Below are 12,885 nucleotides of genomic sequence, written 5' to 3'. Positions count from 1 at the left end.
GTTCTCGTTACAGGCTAAACTGAAGAAGCATATTCAAAATCCAAATGCAGTGGAATTGCTTCATTTCCTGTTTGGACCACTTGAAGTGGTAAACCTATTTACTTCTAACGATGAATGATTGTTAATGGAATGGGTGGTGGTGATGGGGGAGGGGGGAGGTGGAGAGGGCAAGGGTGGTGGGAAGGATGTTAATTATTTGCAAGGGAATTAACTATCTGATAGTTGTTGGAAAATATTCTTGCCCTAAAGCCCTCTTCAATTCATGTTCTTGATGTAAAAATGTAGAAGAGGTTAGTTTGCATGCATCCATACTGCCTTATTGCCACTCATCCAAGTTTGGGTTTTAGGTCAGTTAAAGCACGAGTCTTCAGAGCAGGTCTCCAGCCAGGAATGATTCACTGCTTTTAAACCTTCTCCTATCTTCAAACAGAAGTAGGTACATTGGTATTGGTGCTCATCTCTGGTTTCTTATAGAAGTTGGGATTGGCTAGAAAGGCAGGAGTAGATGCAGTTTTACCCCGCCTTTGGCTCCAACCCCTCCAACAATTTAATAAAAATAGTGAACCTAATCTCTACATCTCCCAGTTTTATGGAGGGCAATCAGGAGCAAGTATTCAACTGACTCCTGTGAGGCAGGATGGTCCTCAATGTATTTTAGAGGCTATGTGCTTTCATTTTAATGTCACTTTTATTTTTAACACCTGCCACTGAGTGTGCTGGGCCTCAGAGTACCTGAGAGATGAATGAGATAGGTGTCAGTGTCTTCCTAGCACTGACTGTGGCCAAAAGAAGAAGCGTTTCCCCTGAACCCAGAAGATCACCTGTAGACATTGTCAGCTCTTGCATTCCGGCTGACTCAGACACCAGGAAATCAGGCAATTTTTGTGCAATGAAATGGTTCTCATCTGTTTGACACTTGGTTCTCATGTTGTGCTTTTTTGGGCAGGTGATAAATGGCACAGGAGGGCCAGAAATTGCCAGAACCATCATAAGTCCTCTGCTTTCCAAGGATGCTACAGAGTTTCTAAGGGGCCACTTAACTCCAAAAGAAATTTCGCTATGGGAGGCACTGGGAGAGGCATGGACCAGGTCCAGGTGAGGGAACAAGAACCCATTTTTTTTTTGCAGGGAGCGGGCTGCAGAAAAGAGGCCATGATTCCACTGTGTAGATAATAATGTTTATCTTATGGAGGATCTTGTATAGGAATGGTCTGACAGTGAGGTGATTCAGAGATCTGGAATCACCTACTCAATCAATTTATGGCTTATTCACCTCTGCAGTTGTTCAACATGCTGGTAATTTCTTTGGCCATTCAATGATTTGTCTGTAATCAAGTGGGGAGTACTGGACATGTATTTTTCCTCATGGGCTTGGGGTAGCATTCCTCTTCCCAGTTGTTTCACTGCCTGGTGAGAATGGGTGCCGTCAGCATCCAATCTTTGGGAAAAATAGCAGCAGGAAGGGATTGGGAAATACAACATCTTCATTGTAATCATTCCCTATTCCTTTTAGACATTCATAGTATCACAAAGCAGGGAATCAAGATTTTTGGCCCATTGTGTCCATACTGGCCATCAGGAACATTTCTCCACTAATCCCATTTTCCAGCACTTGGCCTATAGCCTTTTATCTTCGACATTTCATGTGCTTGCTTAAATACGCTTTAAATAGTGTGAGAGTACCTGCTGCCATTGCCATCTCAGGCAATTAGTTCCAGATTCCAACCATCTTCTGGGTGAAAACATTCTTCCTCAAATCTCCTCTAAATTTCCTACTCCATACCTTAAATCAATGCTCTCTGGACACCTCTCCTAAGGGAGAGAAGTCTCACTATCTCCCCAATCTATGCCCCCCATGGTCTTGTATGGTCTTGTATACCTTAATCAGGTTCCCACTCAGTCCTCTCCGCTCCAGAGAAAACAAACCCATCCTATCTAGTCTCTTCTCATCGCTGAAACGCTCTATCCGAGGCAATATCCTGGTGAATGTCTTCTGCACCCTATCCAGTGCAATCACATTTTTCTTCTGGTGTGGTAAACAGAAAGGTACACAGTACTCCAGCTGTGGTTTAATAAATGTTTATACAATGTTTGTATTGAATATAAGACCCTCCCTGCTCTCATATTCAAGCCCCAGCTAATGAAAACCGGTATCCCTTGTGCCTTTCTCACCATCTTATCCACCTATGCTGCTGCCTTCAGGGATCCCTGGACATGTACACCAAGATCCTTCTATTCCTCAGTGCTCCCTAGCATCCTAATATTCATTGTATATATCTTAGCCTCATTATTCCTCCCAAAGTGCATCACCTCACATTTTTCAGGATGAAATCCCATCTGCCCTTTCTCTGCTCATCTTACCTACTCATCATTATCATATTGTAGCCTAACTCTGCCATCCACACTGTAAACAACAGCACCAATTTTTTTCTTCTACCTATAAACTTACTTATCATACCTCCTACATTCACATCCAGACTGCTAATGTATACAGCAAACAGCAAAGGCCTCTACACTGATCCCTCTGGTACTCCACTGGTCAAAGGCTTACAATAAAAAAAATCACCTTCTACCTCCTACCACCAAGCCAGTTTCAGATTCAATTTGCCAAATTGTCCTGAATCCCATGGGCCCCTACCTTTTGGAACAGTCTCCTATGTGGGACCTTGTCCAAGCCATTACTGAAGTCCATGTAGGTTTCATCAACTACACTACCTACATCTACATTCTTAGTCACCTCCTCAAAGAACTTAATCAAATTAGTCTGACCACGTCTGCCGTTAACAGAGCCAAGCTGATTATTCCTGATCACTTGCTGCCTCAGTGTGGATTAATCCAGTTCCTTAGAACCTCTTACAATAATTTCTCTATCACTGCCATTAGACTAACAGGCCTTATCCCTGTCATCCTTCTTGAATAACGGTGCCATACTTGCTGTCCCCCAGACATCTGACACCTCAGAAAAGATTTGAAAATTTCTACCCAAGCAATTACCACCCATATCACCCATTGCCTCCCATAGCAACCTGGGATACATCTCAGCCTCTAGAAATTTATCCACCTTTAAGCCCTCTAAGATATTTAATACCTCCTCCTCTTTGATGGTAATTTGTTCTACAATTTCATCATACCTTTCCATGAATTCTCCAACTAAAATATAGTTCTCCATAGTGAATACAGATGAGAAATATTCACTTAAGACTTCATCTATGTCTTCCAACTCTGCACACAATTGCCTCTTTGGTTCCTAATGGGACTACTCTTTCCCTGGCTACCTTCTTGCCCTCAATATATTAATAAAATACTTTCAGATTTTCCTTAATCTTGCCACAGCTATTTTGTGTCCCTCTTCACCCTCAGGAGTTTAGAATGTGTAGGGAGTACTTTATTATCCTCAGATATATTCTTTTTTCCTGTAGGGCCTCTGCTGTTTTCAGTTCTCTAAAGCTGCCACAAGCTACCCTTTATTTCATCTATCCAGTCTGCTCTCTCCTTAGACATATTGCGGTTCTTGAACTTGTTGGCCTTGTCTTATATTTCCTCATTTCATTTTTTAATAACTCCCACTGGTCACATATAGACTTACTTACCCACAAGTAGCTGCTCCCAGTCCACATCTACAAGCTCCTGTCTTACCAAACTGAAATCAATCTTTCCCCAGTTCAGGTCGGTTTAATCTTCCCCCAGTTCAGAAGAAGACCAGTCTATCCTTGCCCTTTTCTATAATAACCTTAAACCTTACAGAGTTATGGTCTCCTAAAACTCTCCCACTGACACTCCCTCCACTTGCCTGGCTATGTTCCCAAAGAATGAATCCAATACCTCTCCTTCTCTCGTAGGACTGTCTGTGTACTGGCTCAGAAAGCTCTCCTGGATGCACTTTAAAAATTCCACCCCCTCTATAAACCTTTCACACTAAGGACATCCCAGTCAATACTGGGGAAGTTGAAATCCCCTACTACCACTACTGAAATATTTTTACAATTCTCTGTGATCTGCTCTCTATCTCTGGATTACTGTTTGGAAGTAGATAACACACACCCAGCAAAGTGATCACCCCCTTGCCAACGAATGTGAGTCAATAATGTGCTTTGGTAACTGACTTACTCCCACAATGGCTTTAGCACAACTGCTATCTGTGGTCTGATCTGTGATTCTGACCACACTTTGATAGCCCAAAGTAAAAGGCACCCTTCAACTTGAGCAATGTTTCTTGCATGTTTTTGTGTGTTGATCCATTTAAAAAATTAACACATTCCTGAGAATGACAATAACCTGTTGCTCTTCCCAGGCAAAATATCTGGGCTAATTGGCAGCCCCTGTAAGTATTGACATGCTTCTCGGGACTTCCTTGCAGACACTAACATGACATGGGGGAAACATCCTTAACAACTTCTGAGAGGTAGTGACAAATATCCAATATGCTATTCTTTCAAAATAAAACATTTTGTCATTAACACCAAAATCTAAAGGCAACAATTTGGAAACTTACAATTTAATAGATAAATTAACACTGATATGTGACCAAAAACATGCAGCTTTTTGCAAGAACTCCTGTTTAGTTCATAAATGTTTAACCCAGGTTTACCATGTGATTGCAGTTCAATACTGGGACTATTCTTGCTTCAGGACACTGGCTGAGTGAGCAAGTGACATTCCTGAATTGCTTCACCTAGTTACCATTTGAGTCACTGGAACGCAGGTTCCAGTAAAACAATAAAAGAATCTGTACAACTTTTTATGATGCAATTTTCAGAGTCATTGGAACAAGTAATACTTCTGAATAGATAGTTACAGTTTTTTTTCCAGCTGGGGCCACATTCCCTACATCTTGCTCCATGCCATGCTCAAATAAACCTGCCTCAATCGTCAGCTGCTGACTCCACCAGTGCCTCAGGTTCTGGGTTTCACTATCACGACCGCCTGGTTGCATTGCAGAGTTTCTGGGTGGAGAGTCAGAAGTATTTTTTGATGTGCAATCCAGCTTTAACCATGGAATCTTCTAACTTCTGGCCTTTCAAAGTGTCCGGAAGGTCTCCTAGATTGGGAGTTGAGGGGTAATGGGTGGTGAATGGAGCAGGTCTCATCTAAATGAATCTGAATATATGGCTATTATACAATCAGTAGGGAAGAGAATTTAGCCCAGTGTTTGGGTCCAAGCCACTATTTTGTCAGAACTTACAAACATGAGGTTGCTTGAAGACATCCAGATCTACCAACACTATTCATACTCTGTGCTCCGATACAGTTGCACTAGGATATCCTTCCCTTTCTCTCTACCTTCTGTACTACAAGTGCATAAGCTCACAGTCATTCCAGGGTCAATCCACCAATGATCTGATGAGTTATGTTTTCAGTGGTTCACCAGGTCACCCCTTTCTTCCATTTAAGGAAAAACTCTATGTCGATAATAGAAACTGCAGCTTTCCGTTTGACAAAGACTATGTTTCACTCTGCCCCTGTCTCCACTCCTCACTATTCCTTGAACAAGGTTGCCAATTAGACGTAAGAACTGTAACTTCTTTATTCTTCTCCCCTTGGGCATGATGACCAATTGCAGCGCTTCTACTGCTGCCCAGGCTGGCAAGAACCAACTCAGCATCACACCCATGTGGTTCTGTTTAAAACAGGCCAGTCAATTACCAGATATAAAAAAAAACAGAAACTGCTGGAAATGCTCAGCAGGTCAGGCAGCATCTGCAGAAAGAGAAACAGAGTTAACGATTCAGGTTGAAGACACTTCGCCCAGATATTTTTCCACTCTCCTGAAGGATCTTCGATTTGAAACTTTGTTTCTCTCTCCATAGAGGCTGCCTGACCAGCATTTCCTCTTTCTATTTTAGACTTCCAGCATCTGCAATTTTTAATTTTCAGTCATTTTAGTTAATGAGGTACTAATGAACTAATTCCTGCAGAAGATTATGCTTTTATGTAAAAAGTACACATGTCACATCACCAGTTAGGTGTCAGTAAGAATTATGCTTTCAGAGAAAATGAGGATAATTGAATGTAATATAAACCATTCTCAAGTTTTACATTTTTCTAACCAGAATAAGTAAATGATATATGAAGTGTTATATAATCCTAATGCTATGCTTATCATGAGCTAGTAAATCGGAGTACCAGTGACTGAACATCAGTGATATTGTATTGTTTAATATCTTAGTACAAGCAAAACTGAGGGCATACTCACATCTGTACATCTGATGCTGGAGTGTTTTAAGTTCTTTACTAACAGGAGGATCAGCATCAGTAAAGTTGCACCAGATAAATAACGGTAAAGAAAACTATATCTTAATGCTTCAGTTGTGACTGTCTATCACAACTGAAAAATTATCTATCCTTCTCACAGAGATTAATTTCTTGAAATATTTAATATTTGCTGCTTTATTTTAGATTTCCAACATATATGTTTCTTCTTAGCACTTACATGTTGTAAAAATTAATGCAGTAGTACCCTCTGCAGACAGTGACTGTAATGCAGCACCTTATTCTCAGGTTCAATCATCCAGAGAGGTTTATTGTGAGACAAAGTGTATAATTCACCCATGGCTCGAGGTAATATTTCTTACCTGTTGTTGATATCAGTACTCCTGTGAATAGCCGCATTGCATTTGCTCCATTTGTATTATATAAAAAGAATAAAACATACAGAGATAAAGCATGTGAAGTGCATTAAATAGAGAGGAGTCTGATTCAAGGAGCAATTTATGAAAATATGATGAGAGAAAGTGTGAGGTATAACGTCTAACACAAATAAAGATGCAGACAATTGGAGTACACTGTAGGTCTAAATCATACAGAATCTGAAGAATGGAGAACTAAAAAAAGGTGGGAAAGAGACAGAAAGAATGGATGGCATATTGGCACAGATGGTAGAGCAGCTGCCTCACAAATATGAATCTCCTTCCACTAAGTTTGACATTACCTGCACTGTCTGTGGATAGGAACCCACAATGCAAACCTGCACAGAAAGTGTGAGATTAACTGTGTTGAAAGCACTCTGTAGGTACAAACTCTACACTATGAATCTTGGTGATTACTTGATCCAAATTGGCAACAACATATTGCCAAAAAAAATGCTGCTGACCGCTTCAAAAGTGATTTATTGACAGTAAAGTACTTTGAAATCTTCTGCAGTGTGAAAGACAGTAAATAAATTTGAGATTGTTTTTCCATGTCTAGTGACAGAGTAACACAGAGAGCTTTTAGTGTTGTATCTTTGTACCTTGATAGTGTTAGATCTATCATTGAAGCTAGTATGACTTATTTTGATGAGGATACAAGAATGTAAATGGTTGAGTTATTTCTACAGTTTGTTTAAAGCCAGGTGTATCATTTAAAGGCAAGTGTGCTGCCTGCTTAGGGTCTGATAATCATAGACCATTCTCCTTTTTCATTCAGGGCTGATTGGCCAAGGGACCACCATGTTCCTCCATATGTGCCGAAGTTTAGAAATGGCTGGGAGCCACCTCTGGAAAATTTCCGTGGCGTTCCCTGGGAGCTGGATGCACGTCAGGGGCCAGAGGCCACAATAGATACACAGCGCAGACAGGAGGAGATGAGGCGACCTTCTGTGGAGGTGCGGTAATTTTCCTGGTTAATTCTTTGTGTGTAATGCAGCCTTCTACAGTGTTACTTACATACAATATTACCGGATGAATTTGCTTTTTTTTAAAATAAGCTAATTTTTTTTGCATGTGTTAAATATTATTGTTCATCCTTTGGGTTCTGTACGATTACAACTATGATTGGAAAAATGAAAGTTTGGATTCATCCTTTTCAGAAAGAATTGAACATACTTCCCAGAATGATCTGGCCAAAATGTAATATTAGTTTATTATTAATTTTGTTCAAAGTGCATCTGGTGGCAAGCAAATTAGAGTTAATTACAGTTACCCACAGATTGTTTGCAGACTTTTGCAAGGCATAAAGGTAATTAGAAATCCTTCCCAATGTGGAACCCTCAGCAGGGGATTTGGGATCTGTGTGAATAGGTCAAACAACAGACTGAAATAACTTAACTGAAGAATCCCCTTTATCACAGCAAGTTTAAGTTAGGCTATTTAGTGTCAATACAATATTATGTTCAGACTAAAAAATGGAGAGAGGAAAAGGTGGGATTAAAATCTGGAGACATAAATGAATTAGGAAAAAATGTAAAATTAACTAGATTTAATATTTAATATCTCCAACAATAACTAAATTTTGCATGAATGTGGCACCAACTGTTAAAATCAAACAGTCAGAGTTTATTTGCTGTAATTAAGACCTTCATGACTTTGTAATTCGCATCTGCCCTAATTAATTTTTCTGACATGTTTAGTGGGTAACTATCTCAATTGCCCTTCATATCTTGCAATGTGAAGCCTCTAGTCAAGGGATTATGGTAGTGAAACTTATGAAGGAGCATGGCAAATTGGAGAGCAACTTCCAGAGTTCTACTGATGGGCTCGCTATTCATTTCTACCATAAAATCTGCACCCATTTTGATGAATAGTGTGGAAAATGGAAACACACCACTGGAGTTGATGTGCATCTGAGAACATATGTTTATGCAAGGAAACATTTACTCTGCTGAGTTTTCTTTCAAACAGTTGACTGAATTATCCAGAGTGTTAAGGGCCTGGACGGGGTGGAATTTGTGAAATGTGTCCAGGAAATATATAGAGGGCCCGACTCAGGAGGGTGTAATACTGGACCTCCTCTTAGGGAATGAAGTAGGGCAGGTAACTGAAGTGGCAGTCAGGGAGCACTTTGGCTTTAGTGACCATAATTTTATTAATTTTAAGATAGTGATGGAAAAAGATAGGACTGGTCCACAGGTTAGGAGCAGGGCTAATTTTGGGAGAATTAGGCAGGATCCAGCAGAGGTCAATGAGTGAGCCTGTTTGAAGGGAAAGGAACAAATAGCAAGTGGGAGGCTTTTAAGAATGTGACATCAAGAGTCCAGGAGCAGCATGTTCCTGTTAGGGTGAAGGGTAAACCTGGCAAGTTTAGGGAACCTTGGGTGATGAGAGATACTGACACTCTGGTCAAGAAAAAGAAAGAAGCATACATTGTGTTTAGGAGGTTGGGGATGACTGAATCCCTTGATGACTATAAAAAGATTAAGAATACTCTTAAGAGGGAAATCGGGAGCGCAAAGAGAGTGTATGAGATGGATCTGGCAGGTAAGGTTAAGGAAAATCCCAAAGGGGTTCAGTAGTTATATAAAGAGTAAAAGGGTGGCCAGGGAGAGAGTAGGTCTCCTCAGAGATCAGCAGGGCCGCCTATGTCTTGAGCCGCCGGAGATGGGTGGGATTTTTAACAAGTATTTCTCCTCGGTGGTTACTGAGGAGAAAATCATGATTGCTCAAGAGATAAGGGAAACTAGTGGAGATGTTCTGGAGAACATTCATATTACCAGGGAGGAGGTATTTGCAGCCTTACTGCACATTAAGATGGACAAATCCCCAGGGCTTGACTGAGTGCATCCTAGGACTTTGTGGGAGGCAAGAGGAGAAATTGTGGAGGCCCTTGCAGAGATTTCTGCTTCATCATTAGCCACTGGTGAAGTTCCGGAAGACTGGAAGGTGGCTAATGTTGTTCTGTTGTTTAAGAAAGATAGCAAGGACAAGCCATGGAACTACAGAGTTCTTTGAAGAGGTAACGAAAAAGGTAGGTGAGGATTAGGGCAGTGAATGTTGTCCATTTGGACTTTAGCAAGGCCTTTGACAAGGTCTCGCATGGTAGGCTGGTCTGGAAGATTAGGTATCATGGAATCCGGGAGGGCTAGTTAGATGGATTCAAAACTGGCTCAGAGGTAGGAAGCAGAGGGTGCCAGTAGAAGATTGTTTCTCAGAATGGAGGCCAGTGACTAGTGATGTGCCACAGGGGTTGGTGTTCCGACCCTTATTATTCATTATTTATATGAATGATTTGGTTGCGAATGTACAAGGCTTGATCAGTAAGTTTGCGGATGACACGAAATTAGGAGGTGTTGTTGATAGTGAAGAAGGTTATTGTACATTACAGGAGGATCTTGATCAGTTAGGGAAGTGGGCCAAGGAGAGGCAAATGGATTTTAATACAGATAAGTGTGAGGTGATGCATTTTGGAAAGTCAAACCAGCATAGGACTTATACTGTGAATGGTAGGGCACTAGGGAGTGTATTGGAACAGAGGGACCTAGGAGTACAAGAGCACAGTTCATTGAAAGCGGCATCACAGGTAGACAGGGTGGTGAAAAAGGCGTTTAGCATGCTGGCCTTCATCAGTCAGGGCAGTGAGTATAGGTGTTGGGACATTATGTTGCTGTTGTATAAGTCATTGGTGAGGCTGCACTTTGGGTACTGTGTACAGTTTTGGTCATCCTTTTATAGGAAAGATGTGGTTAAACTGGAAAGAGTGCAGAAAAGATTTATGAGGATGTTGCCCGGACTACAGGGCCTGAGTTACAGGGAGGGGTTGGCCAGGCTAGGCCTTTATTCATTGGAGTGTAGGAGAATGAGGGGGTGATCTTATAGAGGTTTATAAAATCATGAGGGCATAGATAAAGTGGATGGTAGCAGTCTTTTCATTGAAGGACATTTTGTAAATTTTATAGAAAGGTATTTTAAAACAAAATTTCCAAAGACTATCTTTTAGCAGGAAAAGATAAGCAAGGCTGAAACTCAATTGTGCCTATCACATGCAGATACCTCTATCTGTACCTTTAACTGCACAGTCTTCAGTGACTATTTCCCCATCAGGGTAGGGGAGTCCAAAACTAGATTTAGGGTGAGGGGGAAAGATTTAAAAGGGACATGAGGGGCACCTTTTTCACGCAGAAGTTGGTAAGAGTATGGAGTGAGCTGCCAGAGGAAGTGGTTGAGGCAGGTACATTAGTATCATTTAAGAAGCACTTGGATGGGTATATGCAGGGGCAGGGCAGAGGGATATAGGCCGAATGCAGGAAATTGGGACTAGATGGGTGGGCACCATGGTCGGCATGGACTCATTGGGCCAAAGGGCCTGTATCTGTGCTGTATGACTCTATGACTCTAATTTAAATTCTTGAAACTGGAAATTATCTTCATTTTGCTGATTGCCTCTGGACCTGCTCAAGGACCACGATCAGGACTGCATACAGTCCTCCAGATGAAATCTAATCAATGGATCATACAGCAATAAAACAACCTTGTTTAATCATTAAATAAAAAAAAAACAACTGCAAGTGATGGAAATCTGAAACAAAAGCAAAAATTGATGGCAACTGACAGCAGTCAGTTGGCATTCATGGAATGAAGAGGCATGTTAGCATTTAAGATTACATAAAACCTCCTTTACTCCAGTTTGGGTCATTAGGACCTACACTAATTTGGTAGCTTCCATTACTTCATTTCACATCTGATCTGTACAATTTCAATCCTCCTCCTCAGTTTGTTGCCCTCCAGTAGTTTAATTGTTCAGCTTCACTGTATCTTTCATTTTTTGTTCTAAAGATCATAGCAGCTATTTAACAACCACCTCTTTTTGTTTTGGGTTATGGGTCATTGTAATAGAATATCCTTTCTTGTTTCTCTTTCTCCCTCTCTCTGTCTCTGTCTCCCTCTGCCTCCCCCCCCCATCGCCTCCCCCCCCCCCCTCTCTCTCACACTCACTCTCGAGTCTTTTTAAGAGCTTCTCTGATAAACTCTCCAAGAAATGACAACTGAAACAAATGGGATATGCCCAGAATAACATTGACTAAACCAAATTGTGTTTAATAGCTAAGCACCCTATAGGTGGTAAAATATATTTTTGTTCATCCTTTTGCAAGAGCTTGTCACTCTTTGTCAAAAACCACAACAGCTTTGTTGAGTTGAATTATGATTTATAATCAGAATTTTGTCTTTTACAATTGAACATTCACTTAACCTTTCAAACCCTTCAGATCCTAAAATTACTTTCTCCATATCTTGAGGCAACAAAACAGAACCTAAAAGAGTTAGGGTTAGAGTTAGTTGTAGGATTTCTGGACAACCAATACAAAAATAACACCATGCATTCTTAAGCTGCACTGATCCTTGACCCTAATGTAGTTTTCTGGCTCTATCAAAATAGAACTCGGTATTGTATGCAGACAAATATGGAATTATTTACATTATTCTGTTCCTTTTGTCTTCCAGCAATCAGCGGCACCCTCCTTCCCTCCACCCAATGGGTACGAATATGGTAACACATCATTCAAGAGAGGCCAGATTGGTGACCAGAATTTCGCAGTGGAAGCTTTTAAGCAGAGTGTTAGTCGGCCTGAAGATAGGTAATTGGTACTGGCATTCTATGGAGAACTAGTACAATGTGCATTCTCTTTCCTTCTGCTGGATATGATTGTAAAAGGAGCTTCCCTGCATTAAAATTCCTGTGATCCATTATCCTGTATCGCAGCTTTCCAGTCTGAAAACTTCTATTTCCATTTGAATTATCTACTTGTTTTAAATTACAAATTTATCAATTATTGAATTTAAATGTCCACTGCACTCTCACCTATTAATTTAAGGCTGAAGGCTTTGGTTCTAGTTTTCTACAGAGTTCAGTTCTAAATAAGGAGAGCTCAGGTGAATATTTGTAATCATGAGGTCACTGGGAACTAAAACAAGGACAAGGATGCTGGGAAGGCACATTTAATTTCTGTTTTTATTTTAAGTTAACATATTACTTATATGGAATCAGCACCTCAAGGTTCAGTTCTTGCTAAAGGGTGGGGTGATAAGGGTAGAGATCCTGAGGGAGAGCCATCAAGAGGGGGAAGCATTCTACTTAGAGAGCACAGCACTGGACACTACGGGTTGGAACCAGTTCAGGAAGATTCCCTATGAATTTTACTAAAACCGACCTCGGGTTCATCATGAGAGTCTGTGTCTGCAGAGTGGGCTGTGATTT

The 12,885-nt window shown here is 40.8% G+C and overlaps 1 protein-coding gene across 2 annotated transcripts in view; it reads left to right on the top strand.

Annotated features, from left to right (window-relative positions):
* Positions 1–12,885, top strand: part of eps8l2 (EPS8 like 2) — a 124,424-nt gene that overhangs the window by 89,119 nt on the left and 22,420 nt on the right. For both annotated transcript variants that reach the window (XM_052028923.1, XM_052028924.1), the window contains exons 11-14: positions 14–88; positions 947–1,095; positions 7,405–7,582; positions 12,132–12,265. In XM_052028923.1, coding sequence (XP_051884883.1) covers positions 14–88; positions 947–1,095; positions 7,405–7,582; positions 12,132–12,265 — 536 coding nt within the window. The remainder of the gene's footprint in view (positions 1–13; positions 89–946; positions 1,096–7,404; positions 7,583–12,131; positions 12,266–12,885) is intronic.

The sequence above is a fragment of the Pristis pectinata genome, chromosome 14 (assembly GCF_009764475.1).
Source record: "Pristis pectinata isolate sPriPec2 chromosome 14, sPriPec2.1.pri, whole genome shotgun sequence".
NCBI classification, from domain to species: domain Eukaryota; kingdom Metazoa; phylum Chordata; class Chondrichthyes; order Rhinopristiformes; family Pristidae; genus Pristis; species Pristis pectinata.
Note: the sequence above shows the minus strand (reverse complement) of the source record. Positions and strands in the feature narration are given on the sequence as shown.